General features: G+C 40.9%; 3 protein-coding genes across 5 annotated transcripts; 2 read left to right on the top strand and 1 right to left on the bottom strand.

The window, feature by feature from the left end:
* Positions 1-2,011: 2,011 nt before the first annotated feature.
* LOC131888883 (copine-8-like) lies at positions 2,012-4,564 on the bottom strand. Its single transcript, XM_059237831.1, has 2 exons — positions 4,453-4,564; positions 2,012-3,120 (listed from the first exon to the last, which is right to left on the bottom strand). The coding sequence occupies exons 1-2, from the start codon at positions 4,480-4,482 to the stop codon at positions 2,086-2,088; spliced, it is 1,065 nt and encodes a 354-aa protein (XP_059093814.1). The 5' UTR covers positions 4,483-4,564; the 3' UTR covers positions 2,012-2,085.
* Positions 4,565-4,667: 103 nt separating this feature from the next.
* On the top strand, positions 4,668-19,526 carry LOC131888880 (trypsin II-P29-like). 3 transcript variants are annotated; one of them, XM_059237828.1, is made up of 8 exons: positions 4,668-4,939; positions 16,405-16,650; positions 16,725-16,808; positions 16,871-17,120; positions 17,555-17,644; positions 17,725-18,046; positions 18,141-18,261; positions 19,372-19,526. In XM_059237828.1, the coding sequence occupies exons 2-8, from the start codon at positions 16,596-16,598 to the stop codon at positions 19,500-19,502; spliced, it is 1,053 nt and encodes a 350-aa protein (XP_059093811.1). In that variant the 5' UTR covers positions 4,668-4,939; positions 16,405-16,595; the 3' UTR covers positions 19,503-19,526. The 3 variants fall into 3 exon arrangements, with proteins under 3 accessions (XP_059093811.1, XP_059093809.1, XP_059093810.1); XM_059237826.1 differs by lacking the exon at positions 4,668-4,939 and adding an exon at positions 15,776-16,303 and having other exon boundaries at positions 16,374-16,650; XM_059237827.1 differs by lacking the exon at positions 4,668-4,939 and adding an exon at positions 16,169-16,303.
* Positions 19,527-20,218: 692 nt separating this feature from the next.
* On the top strand, positions 20,219-23,381 carry LOC131888882 (serine/threonine-protein kinase MAK-like). The gene is made up of 3 exons (XM_059237830.1): positions 20,219-20,888; positions 21,680-21,928; positions 22,010-23,381. Exons 1-3 carry the CDS (start codon positions 20,799-20,801, stop codon positions 22,931-22,933), a joined length of 1,263 nt encoding a protein of 420 aa, XP_059093813.1. The 5' UTR covers positions 20,219-20,798; the 3' UTR covers positions 22,934-23,381.
* The last annotated feature ends 61 nt before the right edge of the window (positions 23,382-23,442 follow it).

Raw genomic sequence — 23,442 nt, 5'->3', positions numbered from 1 at the left:
CCATATCTTGCTTTGACATCTACTTCTTGGTGCGTGTGAATCCTCACGGTCGCCCTAGCCGTACCTCGAGATGTCATGATAGCGGCAATCTCGCTTTTCCTGATCTTCATCTCCGTGAAGACAAAATCGGCCAAAGCTGACCACGGAAGAAAGGCCTCAACTTGGTCACATGAGAAGTCAACCATGACCGTGGCATGCCTTCGGTTTGTGGCCTTGCCAGTAGCATTGGCATACGAGGTCGTTGGCACTTTACCGGCTTCCGGTGAGGTCGCCTAGGTACTTTCGGAGAATAGACCGTCATCTTGGAATGCACCTCCCACAATTGGGAGGCGTGTAGCAAAATTCGCCCAAACCACACTCACATTTGACCCAGGCAAAACCTATCGGTAGTAATCCTCATCAGAGAGAAAGAACGGTGGTTACAAGTACCTGAAAAGCACTTCAACATGCGACTGTTCTCACTGATTAAATTACAACTCCCTGTAGTATCCCAAAAGTGAATGTTGAGAACCAGAATCATCGAGAATGGGACCTCAAATGCCTTGACCATCCAAATGCACTTTGTCAACGAGACAAAAACCATCTTTCAAGAAAATCATTGAAGCAGATTTTATGAAATTTTTGAAGTCTAAGTTTGTTCAATGATATATAAATTAGGGCTTAACATGCCTCCCATACTTTGGGAAGTACTGAGTGTAAGTTAAGTTCTTTAAACGTAAAAAAAGTGCAGATAAACTTTTGGGACAGCAGTGGCTAAATTGAAGTTATTCAATTTTCGATCATTAAGTTGCTCCTAGGACCTCTCAACTGGCCTGAAAGATTTATCCTCTTGTATTTAGTTAGACATATCAGTGGATATAGAGGACAATCAGGCTTAATAATCTTAAACAAAGCTCTGTTTGGGACAAATGCAACAAAGAGGTAAGAGGTCCTTGCAAATCCCAATAAATATGAATTTTCCAAGCACAAAACTTACTTATGATTTTATATACGTAGAAAGCCCTTGAGACAATTAAGCAAATACCCATTTGTGGTATTGCATGTTGCATTAGTGAGAAATTACTTAGCATTTCAAAACTGTCATCAAAACAGAAGGAGCCAGATTGAAGATTTTTGCATTTTGTTTAAATGCTCATTAACCTCATTTTTCATAAAATGAACGATTACATAATACCTTCCCAGCCCTAACTATTTGGTTTCTTTTGGATGGCAGAACGTAGAACACACCCGATAAATATTTTGGTTAGATACGAAAAAGTTCATCATCTTCTTATGAACTTTTTTTGTAGTTTATCATCCTGCTTCTTCCGATTCAATTCCTCATTTGATGTTTCTTATTGAATGAGACTTCATCTGGAAATTGAGAGGCTTACTTTCGATTCATTTGCTTATTTTTGGGAAGAGATTGAAGATGAGATTGGTAAATAATATATTAGGCATTGTATGTCACTTTTGCAGTTGTCAATAAGTGCTTGTTCAAACCTATGTCTTGCATTTGACAATCTCATAAATGAGGGAAGGGGTGTTAAGTCAGCCAATACTGGAATTTACTCGTACAATACCTCCACACTTAGGTATCAAAAAGAAGTAATAATATGAAATTAAAGACTAAAAATTGGCTGTTAATCTTAAAAGCGTACAGTCATTGATGTTTTAGTACTTTCAATGAAGAAAGATCCACTGAAAGTTATGTTAAGAGCACTCTTTCAAGAGTACATAGAGGCTGTCCTTTTCTCCCTTATGGGTCACCCTCTTTTTGCCGTGCGGCATCCAGGTCTTCCAGATATCCATGACTTACTCACCATTCTCCCAGGGAGAAGTAAGTAACTAGGGATGCGAGAATATACCAAAAAATAGCGGGCATTTTCACTTACCGTGGCGGAAAAGAAGTACCTCTCAAAATGTATTATCTGCGACTTCATATTCTTGCCGATTCTTCAGCCCGAGCTTGGCTGTCCTAATACTCTCATTAGTAGAGCATATTTGCTAAAATGTGTCTTTCACGCCAGTTTAAATGTCATTATATTTCACCCGTCATAACCCTGATCAGGGTCTATTTTTTCATGTCGTTCCATTCGTCATTTGTTAAAGTGGGTTAATTCCATTTTCGGTCATCCATTGAACCACTTGAGTTGGGACTTCAGACAAAACCTCCATGGCCAATGCCTTCTTCTTCCAGGTCCCGTTATCCTTGGCGAACTTGTTGATTTCAACGAACTGAACAATATCGCGCTTGGCTTCACGGCCATGATACCTCAGCAGCCTATCGTCAGAATCCAGAGCCACCATCGACGAAAAATTCGCTTTCCCAACACCAATAATGATGATGCTCATTGGCAAGTCCGATGCCTTAATTATGGCAGACTTGGTTTGCTCCAAATCTGTGATGGCGCCGTCCGTGATAATTAGCAGAACATAATATTTGCGCCCATCCTTATGTTGTCTTGCAACCTTGGCAGTGTAATTAATCACGGGGGCAAAATGGGTGGGCCCAGACAATTTGACTTTTTCCAGCGAAGTAGCATAGGCTTTCAGGATTCCCTCCACACCACGACAATCCGGGTTATGGCGGCTCTGGTTCAGAAAGAAACCGTGAGACACCTCATCACTGGGTGGAACCTTAGCTCCAAATCCACACGCCGGAAATAGGTTGTCGGCGTCGTAATCCTCCAGGATGGGTCCTAAGGCTCGAATAGCTTCAGTGTAAGCGTTCTTGCCTTTGGGATTGCCTCTATAATGAAGCGATGAGGAACTCCTAGGATTGCCATTTGATGAAGTGAAGTCGATGGCTACTGCAAAATTGAGAGCCGTTCCATTTTGGATGTAGTCCACAAAGGATGGCTGGCCATGTCTTTTTTGGGACGGACACTCCTTCGTGGTGATGATGAAGCGTCCGTTCTTGCTCGGTCCCAAAGTCATTTTTGACTTGAAAACCTTTCCCGGAGAAGCCACCAAAGTTGCCAAAGTGACTTCCATACCGCCCACAATTTCCTTGTCCTGGTTGCACACTTTAAACTTGAGCATCTCTCGCTTCCCAAAGTGATAGTCGATATCGATCGTTTTTTTCCATGATGGATTCGCAGATTTCAGACAGACTTCGGTGCTTCCTACTTTGTGCCACTTTAAGTTCTCATTTTCATAGACAACGCAAGATGTGTCGCATATGCTGGCCAGATTTTCACAAGCAATCTTTATTTTCAATCCAGTGGTACGCATTGTGGGTCTGGATTTGATCAGCAATTCAAGAGGTCAAATTTGAGCTGGATGACACGCTCGTAAAGTAGAAACGAGTCTACCTCAGCCGTGTTGTGGGGCGCTGTTTATATACCTCATGTTATTTCTATGGCTTGCGTTACATTATCAGGGAAACTGATCCGATTCAATTATCCATTATCAGGCTTAGTACAGGGTACTTCAAATAAAGTTGGGCATCAAACAAGCGGCATAACTCTGATTTGATGCAGAAGCATGTGGCGGGAGAGGAAATCTTTCCAGCTCATGCTACTAGGTTGGAACAAATTCAATGTTGGAGGACCTACTCAATTTGGCACCCCTTGAGGAATCACATTGCCAGGATTGCCAGACATCAGCAGAATGGACGAAGATATTATATGCTTCTGATTATACGGACGTCGTTATCAAAGATTTCTAGCCATTTTATCCTGATTGCACGTCTGATTACTGGCCGAATTTTACACCTGGAACAACCCTTCTCATTCGATTTGAGAAGGCCAAACTCGCAAAGTTTGGAACATCACTCCAAGCGAGCCAACTTACAATCTTTCCCTACCTTTTCGCAAATCTTAAGAACATTCTCTACGATGCTTTCTTTGGCTATAGATGATAGATCTTCTAAATGAAGAGTGTCGGTGCTTTTGCCACTTTTGCCGACACTTGATTGGTTCATCCCATAGTCGAATGGTGGCTGAGTGTGACTAATCCAAACAATCAAGATTTCCATAATGAGAGGCTTGTCAAAGGAGAACAGAGTTTTCCCATCCAACATAAAGTCGAGACACTTCCTTGCATCTTCAGTAAGCTTTCAGGGTTATTTTTTGCGGACTTCCTTACCGCTACTGGGATTGGAATCCCAGCAGTTCAAGACGGGACTTTATTCATTTTACTTAATCTCATTTGTCTATACTATTTGATCGACCAACGAATTAGTGTTGGCTGATCTGGCTAACCCTTGAATATAAGGTTGATCGGGAATTCTAGTCAAAAACTTGTCCAAGTCTGACTTAAATCAATCTTGAAACAAAGCTATTAAAGATGCACGAAACTAAGACATTGAAATCTTTACCAAGATATGGAAAATGGAGAAACTTAAACACTATGGGTCATTCATCAGCTAACTTGACTTCCCGTGAACTGTCGTTCTATTTCCATGACGTCTGCTCGTGTTTCACGACTCAATGGGTTTTTTTTATTGACCGGTGATTTGTAACAAACTTTCTTGAACACAGGGATCGTGTCGCCCATCGCTAAATCATAATGAGTGTTTCGGTGTCGTTTATATGGACCTCTCAAAAGCCTTCGACCCGGTGCCTCATCATGTATTGGTGAATCAATTCCGAAGGATGAGTGTGAGAAGCCAAGTGGACGTACTGGATCGAGAGCTGCTACGGTCAGATCACAGGCAGCAGAGAGTTGTGGTCAGAGGCTCAGCATGAGGATGGGCAGAGCTTAATTCTTGTGATCTCCAAGGAAGCGTTCTGGAGCTGATATTGTTCCTGATTTTCGTGAATGATGTGGATGTACCTCCTGGTTCATCATTGTGGCTTCGTGCCGACGAGCACAGGTTGACCCATAAGATCAATCGTCACGATGTAGTCACACTGTTTCAACGAGATCTGGATACCCTTGGAAAATTGGGCAATTCAAATGGAATGAGCACTGAAAAGTGCCTTGTCAAATCAGAATGAAAATCACACATCAGGTGAGGTGGAGAAAATGGCAAGAACATGCTTTAATAACATGGTTTCAATGAAATGGTTTCTGTCCAAAACTCTCTCTCGCACCAATTTCAAAACCGCGTCTAAAAATATTTGGAGCTAGTTGAAACAAGGGAGTGCCAATTAAAGATCTATCCTTTGAAATTTCAAAATATTGACGAAGTCTCTGACGTGACAATTGGAATGGATTTTCTTGCTCAGTATGACGCCAAGCTATATGCAAGAGATGGGACTCTTAGCGTGAAAGGAGTTCCCGTTAATAGCTCTATGGGTAGTGCTAAAAACGTTTGAGGAGACTAATCTAATGAAGGCGTTTGTCCTTTATTTTGGTTGGTATCAAAGACTTTACAATCACAGCCATTTTAGGCCACGGTTTTTTTTCCCATTCTTAAGACAAAGCCGGTTTGGCGTGTTCCCTTAGAGCACAAAAGACTCTCATCTCTTTTGCGCCACCCTCTGGGCTCGATTTGAGAGTTTGTCAATGGGACGACCGAGTGCGCGGCGTCTTCTGGTGTCTTCTGGTGTCAAACTTTATCATGTGACCGGCAGATGGCTCTTTTCCCTAGCAAGTAAAGTTTAGCTCCTCAAGTAGGAGCTGAGTGATGAATCACAACCATTTTGGGGTAGGTCACTGGTCTACTTGTCAAAACAGTGAAGGTAATCACTAGAGATGGAGGAATATTGCAATCACACATTTTGCATATTTAATGCAATGATTGGCTAGACTGTATACTTCCTCATTAAGCAATTTTCTTTGCATATTTTAAATCTTTTGGAAGGCAGAGTACATTAAATCATCCAGGAAAAATACCTGGGAGATCATTGGCGTACGTACCAACACATAAGAGGTACCAAGAATACAAACTATGTATAACCTTACTAAGCACAAGTTTTTTAGGGTTTTAAAAACTGAATTATGAAAATCGAAAATTCAAAAGCAGAAAAATAGTGCATGCACAGCTTTTTCCGTCAAGAAAAATATTTCTGTGTTTGCAAATAAGTGCAAATGTGGTATTTTATAGCAATGTCAGCCTAGATGAATGATTTCTTTCCAGGACGATTAAATAACCCAGTTAGAATTGGACATTTTTTTAAGCAGTGTTTCACATCAACTCGGTCTCTGGTCTGCCAACTCAAATTCGTTGGTAGTCCAAATATCATACAAGGATTAAACGGTAATTACGCGACAAATTATAACCTTTCATTTGAATAGTCCTGGGGATTGCATTCCCTGTAGCGGTTAGAAAGGCCCGTGAAGAAACAAACAGAACAAAGGAAAAAAAATCCTCGTCAATGTCCCAATTGACCTGTCAAACCCATCAATTTGTCAATTATTGGTTGATATTTTGCCCCACTTGTCTACCACTATTGGAAATGCAATTCCCAACAGGCCAAGACGAAAACTTTATAATTCTCACAATACTCTCCAATTATTAATTATCTGATCCATCAAAAATTTTAGAATTGGCAAATAAGCCCTTGAAAATTGGGTTGATCAGGAATTTTGAGCAAACACATGTCCAAGTCTGACTTAAAACCTAATAAAAGATCAACGCCTACATTTCTTCCAACAACGGGTTTTGAACCCACGCCATCTTGAGAGGAGATTCTTCCCTCAAACTCAGTTTTCCCAGTCATTAACAGTATGTTTGGATGAGGAAATACATATGTTGGGTCTTGATGTTTTTCTATGCTCATTTTACCCTTTTGTCCAAATTTAGCAAACTTTTTTAACAAAGATTTCAAACAGAATAGGAGTACCTGAGTGTTATACTATACAGAATAGACTATACCGGAAGTTTTGCCTTTTAAAGGAGAGACTCAATGTAGTGGTAAGCAAAGTGCAGCTTTTACATAACATGAGAGATAGTCGTGGTGCAATTCTACTCCCTGGCCATTCTCTCAAGGAAACTTTATGTTCACCGCATTCACAGAGACAACCAATTTGAGACGAACTACAACACGGCCTATTTGAATTTGAAAATGGATGCTGTAATTGCTTACTTTATTGGTTGGGCGAGGGTCACCCTCCGACCATAGTACACCAAACAGAAAAAAAACCAGTTTTGGCCTACTCTATGTTTTTCAGGGATTTCTAGCTAATGCTAAAAACAACAGTCAGTCGCTTTTTTTATGATCAGAACATCAAATCCTTGAAAGTGCTTATTAAAACTATTCCTTATTGGAGCATTCCTGTTGACGAGAACTACTAGTTATATTTAACAACAAATGTTGATAAGATCTAATAGGAAATATTAAAAACAAGTCTGCAAAATGAAAGACATATTTTCACCATTTCAGTACCGTTTAAATAATTTTTGCATATTTTGTGGCACATTTTGGGAAAAGGTCTTCATATTTCCCCCCTCTCTAGCAACAACAAACCAAAATACAACTCAAAATATTCGACAAAAAAGCGCTCTTGCAGTTTCGAAAAAATATTTGTGAAAATAGGAAATGAAAAAAGTAACAAATATGATTCCAAAACCAGCTTTTTCAGGCGTGAAAGTATTTTTTTATGTATCTTTGTGATGAAAACTGTGGCAGTTTATTACCGTGTAATTTTAGATGAACACTTTCTTTCAGGGATATATGCCCTGAAACTGTAATCTGATCTCCTAACAAAGATGCATTATGCCCCAAAAGCTCAGGTGAACTCCCAATATAAATGGTCATAACATAATTTTCTTTTCCCGCTTCAACGTCTCAAAAAAGCGACTAGGATGGGTATGAATGCTGGAACAAGTCCTTTGATTTTTTGACATTTTGCCGGCCTCGCCGAGTCTGAACCCGAATCTTTCACTCGAGTCAGTTCTAGCAAAAAAGGCTCATCATGCGAAATTATAAAAAAAAAAAAATGTTTGATGAGCCCGGACTCCAGTCCTTTTCAAAAGACTCGAGTACAGCTTATTTTCTCCAAAATCAAGTAAACCAAAACTAATGGGTATCAAAGCGCTTTGCTCCTCATATATATGCTTAAGAAGTTATTTTCATTCGTTTCACAAATCGCCATATTTTAAGGGGGGGGAGGGGGCATCTAAATAGAGTATGACTGAAACAATTTTTGTGCAAAGCTTTCTCACAAAAAATGCCCAATGAGATTTAGCCGTATTCAACTGTTTCGTCCCCTGTGGTTATTACTCTAGACCCAACGCACATATCCGACATTCTTACGATGAATAACCATCTGTAGTCTCTGCGTCAATTTTAAGTGGTCCTCTGCCTGACCTTGATCCCTATTGTTTATTTTACTAAAGCTACTTAACGCCGAAAAAGTCCATGTTTTCTTCGGCTTGGTCCATCTTTTGACCTCATTTTGTAACCAAGTAAAGTAACTTTGCGACTCCAAAACTCCGTCCAATGAAACACAGGCTCCAGCTGATCTGAAATCAAATGACAAATATGACTTAATGGTCAAATTGATAAAAATAACTATCCAATGTATTGAGTATTTTGCGATTTTAATTGCTATTTTAAGCCTTCTTGGCATTTTTTCAAGCATTTTGAGATTTTTTTTTTTGGTTATTGTTCATTAAACTTTATTTACAACCCTGCTTATAACATACCAATCAACGGTCGCAAGTGTACTTGGGGGTATTTTTTTTCTAAGATCTGCTGACACAAGATCAATCAAGTCCAGGTCTTTTCCTTCTCGAATTCCTCTTTGATTTATTGACCTCCCTCTAATATTGGTAGAGAGCACGTAAGAAGATTATGTTAATCCGGTCGCATCTTTCAAGTCAGATTTGTATTAATTTTTGATAAGCATTCTAGATCAAGCCCACATTCACGGGCTAGCCCGGTTTGGCAAATGAAATTTATTGATAGACCAAATATCAAATAAGGCCGTACTCTCAATTGCTTGCTAGGCAAATTTGTGCTTTTCAGGCACTTTAATCTCGTTAAATCGACGGAGCTGATTAGTGCGTTGAGTCGAGTTTTGCCAACTGAAAGGGTACGCACCCAAGACGATCAGTTCTGTTTATTTAATGACTTTATACCTGAAATGCAGAGGTGCGGCAAGTGATTGTTATTTCTTTTGAAAGAAATATGTGCCTAGGTATTGATTCGAAACCATAAAATTGGAAAAAATGCGTTTTGGCCCAACCCTAGTCCCAACAAACGCAAGCAAGACAAACGGTTTATGGCGCTCTTTTTGAAGAAAAAGGCAGGAACATCTAAAACTTAAAATCATATCTGATTCAAACTAGTCTGTTCACAAGAAATTTCTTGCACTTGTATATGGAAGAAATCTTGCAGAATTTTCATCTTGGTCTCTACAAATAAATAATGTACGTAGTTCTCTGGCTTGTGTTTTGTAGTTGATATTACCTCGAATCAAGAGGTAGCCTGGTCAAAAGAGTTAAGGTGCACGGAGTCTAATCATAGTTTATCTTCGGGTAACCACATCCATCTGACAGTTTTCGATCATCTTCCTTGAAGGTAATATTCACGCTTCCCTAACCATCTACCGGGTGACAGAAATGCCTCCGGACAATTTCTCAAAATCGTTGTTATTGAATCCAAATTTAAATTTGGCACTAAAAACTATGGTGCTTTCTAATTGGCCAATTTGTTTTAGAAATCATATCAATGATTGTTTGGGTGAAAGCACAAGATTGGTGCGAGGAAAATCTTTCCTCGTTCTTGAGTAAGGTAATGTGGTCCCCCTTCCTCCCCAAATTTGAACCCAATGGGCTTTGCCATATAGTCAAATTTGGAGAGAAGACGGGGGGAACAGTTATTGAGAGTCTTCCCAATCTCAAGGCAGCCCTATTAACAGCTTGGGCAAATTTACATGAAGCAGAGGTCCATGCTTGCTGCAGAAGTGACACGTCGACGTTTTCGGACCGTAGTCAAAAAGCGAGGAGGGTATGTGAAGTAATGTATAGATAAAAGAATTGAATGATAATGTTTAATAACTTTGTGCTTTATACGTTTACTCCGCAACATGCTTCGTTAGGCATAAAAAAGCAATTTACCATGTCCAGTTTCTTTCCTGTCACACGGTATATACAGGGTGTCGAGGATAAGAGTTTTTTTACTAAAATCCTTGAAACCTTTCAAGGTTGCGTGAGTTTTTTATCAATCTTTTGTCATTATCCGTTCTTTTCATTTATACAAAAAAATTAAAAAAAATTAAAAAAAAAAACAAAGCTGCAATTCATGAAAGCAAAAAGAGAATTCATTGCAGCTTTGCTGTGTGCGGGATGCACTTATACAGAAGTAAGTTTGAACCTTAAATTGGCCCGCCAGACTATTTGCGATGTCAAATAGCGATTTTGTGATGAAAAAAATGTCTTGATTGGCAAGCTGACCCTCAGCCCCCCCCTAGGAAAGGAACAACACCAGCAGTTAGAACTGCAAGAGCGGTAGTTGGAATAAAAAGATGCATAAAGGCAGTTCCAAACAAACCAATGCGTCGCATTGGATTGGACCTCCAATGAGGTTCCAGAGGGGTTCACATTCAATGAATCAAGATAATATCCTATTTAGCTAATTATTGAATCCTGTTTTGGAGGCCTAAACTATGGCCCCCAAATTCTCCAGATCTTAAAACTCTCGTCTATGCTGTGTGGTCCTTTGTTGAGAAAGAAGCTTGCAAAGTAAGGCCCCTTTCAACTAAAGTTCAAGGTAGCCAATTTGAAGAACCATGGAAAAAATCCCTCCTACCAAAATCCGCACTTTTTTTCACCGTTTTCGGATCAGATTGGCTAAAGTCATTGCTTTAAAAGGATCCTATTTCGAAAACTAAGCTTTAAATGAAAAATTGTAGTAAAAAATAACGTAAACTTAACATAGTCTGATCTATTATATGATAGAATTTTAGCTCTCAAAATTACAATGCTTTTAAGTGAAAGCAATAAGTTTGTCTAATCTTGTCCTCGACACCCGGTACATCCTTGCGTGTATGATGTAGAGATGTCATTTGCTTCTATCGGTCATAAATAGAGACGGCCAAAATCTGCATTATCCGTTTTATGTCATAAAGCATGTATATTCCCATATATTGCATCATATTTTGTGTTTTCAAGCATATTTTCATTTTTGTGCATATTTCGTGCTTTCTTGCACATTTATGAGCATATTCTGGGTTTTTGGCATTAGCACTTTTGGTTTTTATCAAATGTTTGCAATGTGATTGTGAAACGCAAACATCAGTGGCAGACTCCCTCCACAGGCTTGCCAGGATGATCGAATAAGTTACTCTCAATCGTCAATCAACTCAAAGATGTTGTATGAAGAAAGATGGCAAGGTCCTGTGAGGGTCACAAGCTTCTCTTTCACTATTTACTATTTAGAGTCAGTTTGAATTCTGCTAGTGGCATGGCAACCCTAAAAAAGTATTTGCCAGCAAGGGTAAACGTTATTCTCCACCGATTAGTTGGCGGTGCTACTTTTTTAAATCTTAACCTGACCTAATCAAACCTAATCTAACCTTAACTAACCTAACCCAACCTAACCTAACACGATAATAATAAACCTTAAAGTCTCTATCTAAACCTTTTAACATTTTGCCACAAATTTAAAAATGAGCACCGCCAACTAATCGGTGGAGAATAACGTTTATCGCCAGCAAGACGCAAATGTTTGTTATACATTATTTTAGGTTTAGCTTTTCGGATGTAATACCATATTTCATTGAATTAGGCTCAATTTATGCAAGCTCAGAATTCCTAACAAATGAGTTTCGAATTGAATCAAAAGTTTTCATAATAATGGTTAAAGATGTCTTTCCATCGTCTCTTTGTAGAACAACCTTGTTTGGTCACAGAATGGGGCACTATATCTGAGCCAATCAGAGAGCGAGACCCAAGAAGGACAGTCTAATCGGAGCGAATGACGCAATAGGTATCTTTGTTGATGTTTTTTTTAAAGCATCTTTAGATCAATTTATTGTCATGATTCGTGATTTTGCACCTTCTTAATCTTTACATGTTTTTTTTTCAAGCACATGCTTTGGTTTAAATGCATACTTAAGTGCAAATATTTTGGGTTTAAATCCATATGTACGAGGAACACATCACCGAAAATCCCAACCATTCTTCACAGACAGAGAATTTGAAAATGGAGTGAGCAATTCTGACTATCAACATCCACACCTCGACCTTGACAAAGAAATTCCATTTGGTTGGTTCGTAGATCTCATTTTCAAATACTTTAAGTACTTGAGTACTAAATAAACTATATTTGTAATAAATAAGCTAACAGGGCTCATAGAATTGACTCAGAGACTATAATTAGTTATCGATCGTAAGATTGTATGGTGACCCTTCAGTGTATACAACAAGTGCCATCTCACTGATTAAGGGTCTGGTGCTCTCTATTCTCTAACAATCGCAATTGGAATTAAATACTAAAAGATGTACGAAGATGGGGTTTTATTTCGTTATTTTGGCGACCCATGGGCATCAAGAAAAATCGAAACGGGCGACATCGAATTGCTTAAATTCCCCATATTTTACATCACCTTTTTCCCGGTCCATGAGAAAATAAGCTTTTCCTTAAGAAGAACTTGAAGAATCTCATGTTAATGAAAAAGTGATGCATTATGAATTGTAACAAGGAAATAAGTATGCTTGAAAAGTGTTGGCATAGTTTCACTCACGGCAGACTGGGAATCCTTTTGCCAAAAAGGCAAGCGGGAACAATGTAAGAATTAGATAACTACTATTTTATTGCGACAAACCGAAAAGATTGGGATATAACAGTGTCTAAAGGAGACGCCAAAGGTACCTTAAATAATACATCTTCAAAAGTACCCATAAGCTTTGCCCTCAATCAGGTTTTAGAGGCAATTATGGTGAATGTCAAGGTTTACACCTTTGAGCCCTCCAAAAATCCAGGCTAGTCAAAACTATTAAGCTTTTGCTTCTCTTAAAGGTTCCTTCAATGTTCCATATGCCCCCTCATGTGTATTTATTCTCGATTATAATGATATGGAAAATAGGTTAGGTTTTCGTTTCAAAATAGTTGATTGATGATTTATAGTCAAAATGAATTTCGATCACCTTTCGAAAGGCAGAAATATTATTGAAAAAGAACCATCAGGTGGCTTATGGTATAGTTCATGGAAAGAGGTAAACATACCTTCAAGTATTGATAAGTTTCAGCCAACGTACTAACAGATAAAAGGGGATTGGCAAAATAAAGAACGTTGTTCGAAAGCGAAGCATTGTCATCATGATAGTGCTCATCGGTGATTTTTTTTCTTTTCCTTTTCCTCAATTGTCCTAATGTTCATTATACTAATCATCTTTTGATTATTGTGCATAAGATAAATGTTAAATGGATTCAAGACACACTGGCAAATGATACGGTCATTCGCATGTTCATCTGATCAGAAATCGAAATCAAAATATTTGTCAAACTCTTTTGATTGGGTGGTTTTCGTGTAAACGGCTCAGAGAAGAACCGTTTGTCAAATACCAAATATTTCTGAAATTGTTTGGCAAACTTTCTTACAAAATGTCTCTCGTGTAGACGCACACTTATGTACTGAAGAATGAGCAAAACGAATGAGATTGGGCAATGTTAAGAATTTGCCCGGTACCAGAGACTTTACCCTTACAACATGCTTCAAGAAGTTTTGTTAACACCAAATGCCTTATGTCATTTGATCCATGATTCAAGGCCCTTTCAATTCCCATCCACGTGATTTTTTTTCTGTTTCCTATGACGTTATTACTTGCCAAGGTCCATCTGTCATGCTGGATGGAGGCTAGCAAAAGCCAAATACCAGTGAGGTTGAAGAAGAAAGTGAAGAGATTCTGAAAAGTGTGGACCAAGGTGAAATAAAAGGTCCTCAAACATAATGCATTGAAGATAGTAGTTCAGATGATTCTGATTGAGGTCTCAAATATTTCAAATAATAGGGACCTTCCTAAACATAATTGACACCTCGAGTAACAACGTTCTTGTTCCAGTGTGTGAACCAAAAAATGATTGCAATAAATGCGACTTTTCAATCTCACTCAGAATAGTGGTTCCCATATGCTTCTCCCCTACAGTAATCTCCGCCATTTGGATTTACGCCACGTGATCTCTGTCATAAGAATCCCTGCCAAGGGCAATCTCCGCCGTGGCAAACTATGCCAAAACGACCTCCCCCACGGATACTTCTGCCACCACATTTGAGTTCGCCAACAGCGATCTCTGCCGGCCAAAAAAGCCGCGAAGTGTAACTCTGCCAAAGGAAACTTTGCCATGATAAAGTCCCCCACGTTAAAGTCCACCAACGGAGATTGCTCACAAAAGAGGAAATCCGCCAGAGGAATCTTCGTCGAAGTGAACTCTGCCACGATACGCTCCCTACATTGCAGTCTACAGATTTGCTTTGTCTTACCTCTAACATGATTCTGACGGTACTTGAGCCTTAATATGATTAAAAGAGATTCTGAATATATCAGTTACAAGTTTTTGTTTAAGTTTGAGGGATATTTTTTTGGAAATATTTGCCCCCAAAAGGCAAAGATTTAAAAAGCAGGCTCAATCTTAAAAGACAGTAAAATTAGAAGTGAAAGCTTTCGAGACATCGTGTTTTGTAATATTTTCAAAGAAACTTTGAACTAACAAGCAACAAAAGTTTCAGACCATAAGTCGCTTATCATTAGATTTTTTTTCTTTGATTGCGTATAAACGGTGTCAAAAGGTAAAGGCCGAATTCATTGCTCGTAAAGTTGCCATTGGCGGACTTTAATGTGGGGAGTTTGTCATGGCGAAGTTATCTTTGGCAGAGTTCCACTTTGCAGGTTGTATGGTTGGGGAAGATCGTTGTTCGGGAACTGGAATGTGGCGGAGTTATCCGTGGCGGAGTTCACCATATCGGAGATTGCCATTGGTGGAAGTTTCTATGCTGGTAATTGCCGTTCGGGGGGATTTCTATGGAGGAGAATGCTGTCGGCGGAGATTGCCGTTGGCGTGTTTCACTGTGGGGGAGTTTTATGTTGGCGGAATTCAACCTGGGGGGGGGTTGACTATGGCGTCGATCACGTGGAGGAAATCCACTGGCGGAGAATACTGTTGGGGGAAACATATGGGAACCGATATTCTATCATTATGAGGCAATGGGCTACTAGGTAAACAATCATGTAAAGAATGTTTGGATAACTGGCATTATGATGTATACAATGCTTTTTGATGAGAATGTTACAAAAAAGGCAAAGCAAACTTGCTCCTTGAAGCTTATGTGTCATTCTTATTTGATCTTTTAACATTTAGTCACGTCATTGTTTACCATGAGACTTATTTGAAAATGCATGGTCAACATCCTATCTTTGACAAAATGTCAATTTACTATGAGCTTTGTCTGCTAATTCCTTTGTTACGTTATTTGTTTGGCCAGTGCAAATATGATGATCTGTCAGATCATCATGTTCTTGAGATAGGGTTGGCCATCAATTTATTCAGAAGCCGGCGTGCTCTAGAGTAAGCCCGGCCAAAAAGGTCGGTCTGGCTAAGTTCAAGTTCGAAGATGAACATTGGTCTTTGATTATTGCAGGTTGGTTTCAATACTAAAACCGTCCGTCCGAAGAGGTAACCTTATACCGGATGATTTTAGTTTTTGAGGAAGTTCATTCCTATCCCTAAAAGTCCCTAAAAATATTGTGTTGCAACTTGGCCTCTGTAACATTATTGACTATCTATGTCATGTTTTCTTTAACTTGCCCAGGTACTGATGAAAACAAGCTTTTGCTTACCCCGAACCTGAGGAATTACATGCTCATGAAATTGTTCATATATTAAGATGCTAACTCAAAGATTCGATGTCGTCATTATCCAATCATGATCAAAGTGTTCCAGAAATAAATCTATCTATATCTATCTATCTAAATGTGTTCCGAAAGGTGTGAGACGAGATAAAATTCCGAAGTTTAGATCGAACTTGTTTTTAAAAAAGTAGAAATTTGAGGCAAAAATTCATTGAACTATATTCAGCACCCCTCATGATGGCCTCTTGATCAAAAGGGAGAGAAGCAAGGTTTTAGATTCCATAACACAAGAGCACCCACATGGGTCCCCGTAAACTTACTTGTAACCTGTCGTACCAACGAGCTAGCTCGCCTTGGCTTTCTACAATCAATAGTTCCTTAACGACACCAGAACACTTTCAAACCCAAGACTGAGCCCAAGCCATTCAGGTTCGCCCAAAGACTGACCCAACATTTCGGCACAAACGTGCATGTGGTTTGTGAAATAATCTTGAGAGATTTAAACGATCTGTGAATATGATTTAAATGGCAGAAGCACGCGGTATCAAAGCAAACAGCTTCGATATTCTGTTCAATCCTTCGGGCAAGAACTCGGTCGTAGCGCACAACAATGATCGACTAATTCTTACCCCGGAGGTCAGTTGTTGTTTCTAATTTTATTTCAACTGTGAAGAAAATACATTTCAATCTTATTTGTACATCTCAGACTCTCAAATATAATCTGCAATGTTTCCAAGGCCCTGTGCATACCACCATCAACCACCACAATCATCATTACTACCCATACCCGAATCAAGTTGGCCCGTTGCCCCCTCCGAAGATCGTCAAACGAGGAAATTGGGTAGCCAACCCTCCTAAAGATGTTGGATCTAAGGACCAAAAGAAATCATCCGCTAGAGGGAGATGGTATTCGGACACGTGTGTTTTCATGCTCTGCATTGTTTTCCTCACCTTGGCTGTTCTCATTCTGGTTATCATACTGCGTAAGTGACCCTCAAGCCTTGGCCTGAACATGGATGGGCAAAGATAGCTCGAGCAATTTTTGTCCCCTTTCCAGTGCTTCGAGAATTCCAGGATCGGTCCCAATCACGTCCTTGCTCCCAGGCAGATATTCAGTGCCAAACCTTGAGCGTTAGAATGGGTACGGTGACAGATGAGTCATGGCCTTCCTACACGCTAATCCATGTTCATCTCCTATTTCAGAATGCGGATTGGCTAATCGCAAGACGATGTATACCCCCACACCAGCATCCCAAACTTTGAGCGGACAGCTGACCCAGGGCGTTTTCACTTTGGAAAAAGTGGTGGGTGGGGAGGAGGTGGAAGTCAACGAGTACCCATGGCAAGTGGCCTTGGAGCCGTTGCAGTCGGAGTCATGGACGTACCGCCCATTTTGCGGGGGAACCTTGATGAACGACGAATGGGTCATGACGGCAGCACATTGCTTCAAAGGGTAAGCAAAAGGAGCAAAAGAAGACAGGGGATGGACATTTGTCATTTCTGATTCTTCATTGTCACTATGTAATGGCTGAGCCACCCGCAGTTGTATTTAAGTGATGCGTCACAAAAGGTTGCAAACTATTTGTCTCAATTTACCCGACTCTTCTATTTTCACTATACTTTCTTCAAGGCGTAAAGTTACCCCTGAACTGATACGCAGCTCTATATGGCAGTTTTTTCCGCAGCTTGTGGCATATAATGTTTAATGCTAGTGATTTATAAGAAAAAAACATGTAAAATTTTAGGCTAAAAAATTCATCTGAAAAAAAAGATTGCGCGATGAAACGTTTAAGCGGTACGCACCTCAATGAGCCTCTTGAGCACTTGGACAAAAAGTGCTACCATGTTCATGGGTGTGATGAAATTCAATTGATTTTCTGGTTGCAGGCAAAGAATCTCACGAGTTCAAGTGGTGTTGGGGGATCACGATGTGACAAATATGACGGAAACAACGCGAGTGATCCGGACCGTTCGCGAGTATATGACGACTTTATAATATCGCCAGTATTCATGAATCATGAACAAAATGAATCATGACTTCTTGTCCCAATACCTAGATTGATCATACACCCAGACTACAGCGTGACCACCAATGCGTACGACCTGGCTCTCCTTCGTCTGGATGATCCGATCCCGTTCGAATACGTTCCCAACGTTCGTCCGATTTGCTTCCCGCTCCAGATCCCAGAAAATGGAGAGCAAGTGGTGGTGTCGGGATGGGGCAAAACCAATGTGTTTGATGAGCTCACCTCCGACGTTCTACGCGAAGCCACCTTGACCGTGATAGACAGTGACCAGTGCGAGGCCTTGTTGAGCCAAGATATTAAATCCAGTATGATTTGCGCGGGGGATCTCACCGGGGCCAGAGACTCGTGCAGTGTAAGGACGAGGGAGACAAACCATTTCGATTGTACTACGGAACATTGAACATTCAGTAAAATGCTGGGGATTTTTTTGTCGGGATTGCTTTTAGGGAGATTCGGGAGGCCCACTGATGCAACAGAATGGCGTAAACTACGAAATTGTGGGAGTGACTTCATGGGGTATTGGGTGTGGCCGAAAGAACTCCCCAGGCGTTTATGCCAATGTCAAAGGCAAGTTTCCAGATTTGACCTCGATTTGTTTCACTCTTATTGCCCTTTTCATTCCCCTCTCCCTTCTCTCCTGGCGGACAAACAAATGGAGAAATACAAGAATATGCTCTATAATGCCTGACTATGTTGTATACTTGCAGCATACCAGTGACTTTTCATCGTCATCTTTTTCGATTAAAATGTGCTAAAAAGCTAATGGTGAATTTAGAAAAAGTTATGTTTTTAAAGTTAATCACAATAATTTTCTTGCTTTTCCTAGTACTATTTTGATTGAAATGATGATTGCAAAAGTGTTGGCGCGTAGTCAAGCATACAGTAAAAAACCTCCGGTAAAATAAATATTCACATGTCATAATTGTTCGGAATTTTACCCAAGGAGAATTTGAAACGTCTCCCACAAGAGCTGGTGGCTTATACATTGTGTCACAGTACTGTAAATGTATGGCAAATTAGAGGGTATTTTCTCGTTTCTACGTTTGTTTGTCCACGCCTAAATGAAGCCAGAGGGCGCTTCCTCCACAAAATGATAGAACAATTGTTTATCTATTGTTAAAACCGCTCAAGCATCAAAATGAGGAGATATAGTATTGGGCGGGCAGCACAGTCTTCTTGCGAAAACAAGGATGCGACAAGTCCAAGGGGACTTCGATTAATCTTGCCAGAAACCATTTTCCAAGTGAAGGTCAAATCGAGGCACAAACGTCAGGGTCTCTAGCTTTGGTAGAGAGATCACTTCTAGACGATTATCATAAGACATGGCAACCCAATCCCTTGACCATTTTAGTGGCTCTCCTCTGAACTTTCTCCAGCCTTTCAATGTTACCGCGATTCGGTGGAGACCACACTTGAGAAGAAAATTCCAAGAGGGGCCTAACATACATTTTATGGAGCTTCAATTGATCTGAAACCGACCGGGATTAACTTTTATTGAGAGCCTCACGTTTAATTTGACCAAAACCGTGAAGGCCAATTTACGTTATCCAAATCATAATCTACTCATTAGTTACAATAGTCTTTACAGATTAATCGACCATTCCACTGCGTGTGACCTTATAAGAATTTTAGAAGACCAAGAATCCCGAATTGGAAAGATTAATATTTTTCTTGCAGGCGCAGAAAGTTGGTGGGCCCCGATTATAGGAACGGAAAGCGAGCTTCCAAGATCCGAAACAGTTCCACTCAAAGCTTGGAAGGCGGCACATTTGTTTCTCTTTGCGCTTATAATGACCAAGATTCGATGAAATAAAGGTCTTTATTCTATTGTACGTACCAATGATATGTCGCTCTGAACTCGTCTCCAATATCATGCAACTTGGCTTATCATATCAAAGGCCACTATTTCCGACTTGAGTTTCGACATTGAAAGGCCTTCTGCACTACTCAGAGGCTAAATAAAGGACGATGAAACGAAGCCAAAAGACCCTACTCAAGAATACTGGACATTTGTACCTAAACAGGACTAAAACAATTTCATAACCTTTGTATATTGCTCTTCACAAAAGTTCCATCATACGGCTCAACATGGGTTAATTGGGTAAAAGTCTCGAGCGTTGAAAATATTGGCTGAAGTAGAAAAAGTCATTTGCCCTTTTGTTGATGGCGATGACAAGAAGGGTCTGAAAACATTACATTTGAGACAAGGTATTGGTCGCCACTGAGGTTCCTTCACGTTTTGAGCGCACACACATTTTCGTAAGACTGCTATGAGTCAGACAATGTGGTCCGGAAATCAATTCGTTGCCAAAGAAGGGGAAATCCATGAGCGATATACTCATCCGCAGAAAGCCATGCGACATCGACACAAGGTATCAAACCTGCCTAATAACCACCACATGCTCGCAGACAATATGTGAAGCAAGGAGGTAACCAACCCACCAATCCACCAACCCACCAAGCAAGCAAGCAGGCAAAGAGGACACGGAGAGAAAGGTGGTCCAATCATTCACAGCCAAACCATTGCCCAGGAACACCCGGACGAAACTGGAAGACAAGCACCAGGGGAGAAAGTCAGACAAAAAGGAAGATTCAAGCCACCTTTTCATGTCGTCTTTGAGATCTTTATCGTCCAGATTGAATTGACCATCTCGATACCAGATTTCCAGTGTGTAAGCGAAGCTCGACCCGAACTTGAAGTCAAGTCACGGCCCATTTTTCCACTTGCAAACCAGGCTTGTGGCGGTCTTAGGGCCTTGAAAGTGGCGTACGATTGGTTGTTGTCTTGGATAAACAGAGTCTGGTTTCCAAGGAGTTAAGTCACTGCCAATCGGCTCGGCTGACAAGAACGCTTGCAACCACACGAAGAAGAGACCTTTCTTTCGCTTCTCTCCAACTCGTTTCTAGTGGCACCAAAAGACTCAGACGGAGACAGAAGAAACGAACGGGTTAGTTGCTGTGAAGTGACGTGATACCATCATTTGGAGTCGCCCCATTGCTTCCAACTCGGATATCAGCCATGGCAAGGCAGCCTTGATAACCAGTTTGCATCTCATTTGGGACATCCCGCGTTATTCCAAGCTTGGAGAAGCCTTCTTAGAAAGATGATGAATCGCTATGTGACCCTGCAACAACTGGGCGATGGGACCTACGGATCCGTGGTCCTTGGACAGCGGGTGGACACCGGCGAAAAGGTAGGTTCCAGATATGAATTCCTTCGTGTAAGGCACACGCAGGAGCATATGGTATTCGATCGGCCTAAAGTAAGTTTCCAGAAATCAATATCAAGATATTGGAAGCGTGATCGTATCATAGACAGGGGAAAAAACTTGCTCGATGGAGAATGTTCCAGAGCCAAATAGTTAGTTCTGTCTCAAGTAGCGAGCGAGCATTTACAAGAACCATAACTCCGTCCTTGGGCCCACTTTTAATACAAGCTTTGTGAGCCGCCTACTAAACGTAGTATCAACAATTTCCATACGTTGATGAATTATTCATACCTGGAATATCGATTCTGCCCAACCTCGAGAAAAAGCGAAGAAAAAATTAATTAGATTCGTAAAAGAAAAAGATCTAAGGACTTGTACAATTTTGGCACATCAAATAAGACCAAAACAATCCATACTGGAATAGGTCCTTCTTTAACAGTTTTAATGCTACACGATCATGCAAGTGTACTGCGCAAGGATGTGTCTAAAAAACCAGGCCTTCAAGTGACCTTGAGAGCATGGCTCCGAACTGTTTGAAGACAGTGGAAAGGCTTGATATTCAAACAAAGCCCACCTCTTTAAAGGAGAAATTGCATCTGCCCTGGCTTCTACCCGCGGATGACAGGTTTTGGACCTTCAAGGTGGGTACTCCAACATGCCATGGAAATCAAGTGGAGGTTTAACATGCACTTTTTCAATTATGAACTTCAAGTTGCGCTTCCCAGGGCTCCCACTTTTCAAACACTAAATTCGGAACTCACTATTGCTTTTTCCAGGTGGCCATAAAGAGAATGAAACGGAAGTATTACTCTTGGGAAGAGGCCATGAACCTTCGGGAGGTGAAATCCTTGAAAAAACTCTCCCATAACAACGTGGTGAAACTCAAAGAAGTCATCCGTGAAAACGATACGCTCTACTTCGTCTTCGAGTACATGAAGGAGAACCTGTATCAACTGATGAAGGAGCGGTATGACCACGGAGACAAGCTCTTTCCGGAGCATATGATACGCAACATGATGTATCAAGTAAGAGTCCGAATAGTGGCGGCACCTTAGAGCCGACATGTGACATGGTATGCCAATTTTGTTCATGTTCTGTCCTTCCAGGTCTTGCAAGGACTGGCTTTCATGCACAAGCATGGCTATTTCCATCGAGACATGAAGCCAGAAAACCTGTTGTGCATGGGTCCTGATTTGGTGAAAATCGGAGATTTCGGATTGGCCCGTGAGATCCGCTCCAGGCCCCCGTACACCGACTATGTGTCCACAAGATGGTATCGAGCCCCCGAGGTCTTACTCCGTTCCACCATGTACTCTGCTCCTATTGATATTTGGGCGGTGGGATGTATAATGGCGGAGATGTACACGTTTCGTCCACTGTTCCCGGGCAACTCCGAAATTGACGAGATCTTTAAGATTTGCTCAGTCTTAGGAACTCCGGACAAACGGGAATGGCCTGAAGGCTTCAAGTTGGCGGCCACCATGAATTTCAAATTCCCCCAATTCACCGCCACACCCCTAGCATCATTGATTCCAACCGCGTCCAAGGAGGCCATTCAACTGATGACTGATATGATGAAATGGAATCCGGCTCACCGACCGTCAGCGCAGCAATCCCTGAGATATGCATATTTCGCCCAAAATGTCCAGCAAGACGCCGGGAACGGAACTTTGGTTCAGCAGACCATGAAACAAAGCTATGCCCGACAGACTGGGGCGGTACCCAACGATATGGGTCGCGCCCATGTTAAGTGGGGACAAGAGCCTCCAGAGGAAGATTTCCGGGAGGTCCAAGTCCAACAAGTAAACAGTCGTCGTCAATCTCAGAGTCAGCACCAGTTGCCAAGCATCTCGAACACCCAACTCAACGGCACAGCTATGGGCGGGTCAAGGTCACATCCGGGTTCGAATGTGGGATCTCGCTCACAGTCCCAAATCAACTACAACGGAATCTCGCCACCAGACCGGGGGCGATCTCCGGGTGGCGCATTAAGTGGGCGTACCAATTGGAAAGCCAAATATCTGAACTAACCATGTGAATGGTGAGCAAATGTCACGTGCAATCGGTCGGGCAGCGGAAACACCACTTCCCCTGTGATCAAGAATTCAAATCAATGGATCTTCTTGAGCTCAGGATTTTGCGAGTTGCATTCTTCGCGGCATTTTAAGTGCAGAAGTTTGACAGCTATATGCGAACAGAAGACTACTTCATTTAATTCGCCATTCAAATGCAATTCTTTTAATCCTAGACACAACCATACCATCACAGTTCAGCCAAAGCAAAGCGAACTCTGTCAAATTCGAATGGTTAAAATCGTCCGGCGAAATCGACCGGGACATGACATCTCAATTTGCAATTGTGCCACAAACCTTTCAAAACTCGTACGATGAGGTGATTGAATAGTTTTTACCTTTTTTGAGGTAGACTGAATACGTTGAATGATATAAATTTTTCTCGAATAAAACAAACTTTAAACTTGTCCCGAGTTTCCTTAATCTTTGCATGGTAGGAGAGAAAGGAAAATGGACCAAACGAAGAA

Source organism: Tigriopus californicus, chromosome 10 (assembly GCF_007210705.1).
Source record: "Tigriopus californicus strain San Diego chromosome 10, Tcal_SD_v2.1, whole genome shotgun sequence".
NCBI classification, from domain to species: Eukaryota; Metazoa; Arthropoda; class Copepoda; order Harpacticoida; family Harpacticidae; genus Tigriopus; species Tigriopus californicus.
Note: the sequence above shows the minus strand (reverse complement) of the source record. Positions and strands in the feature narration are given on the sequence as shown.

Coding starts and splice junctions, on each gene's coding strand:
- LOC131888883 (XM_059237831.1), bottom strand. CDS start 4,482: ATGGGCGACACGATCCCTGTGTTCAAGAAA. Junction 3,121..4,452: donor CGATCCCTGTGTTCAAGAAA/GTTTGTTACAAA, acceptor GAGAACTTAAAG/TGGCACAAAGTAGGAAGCAC.
- LOC131888880 (XM_059237826.1), top strand. CDS start 16,193: ATGGCAGAAGCACGCGGTATCAAAGCAAACAGCTTCGATATTCTGTTC. Junction 16,304..16,373: donor GACTAATTCTTACCCCGGAG/GTCAGTTGTTGT, acceptor TGTACATCTCAG/ACTCTCAAATATAATCTGCA. Junction 16,651..16,724: donor CATTCTGGTTATCATACTGC/GTAAGTGACCCT, acceptor TCCCCTTTCCAG/TGCTTCGAGAATTCCAGGAT.
- LOC131888882 (XM_059237830.1), top strand. CDS start 20,799: ATGATGAATCGCTATGTGACCCTGCAACAACTGGGCGATGGGACCTAC. Junction 20,889..21,679: donor GGGTGGACACCGGCGAAAAG/GTAGGTTCCAGA, acceptor TGCTTTTTCCAG/GTGGCCATAAAGAGAATGAA. Junction 21,929..22,009: donor TACGCAACATGATGTATCAA/GTAAGAGTCCGA, acceptor CTGTCCTTCCAG/GTCTTGCAAGGACTGGCTTT.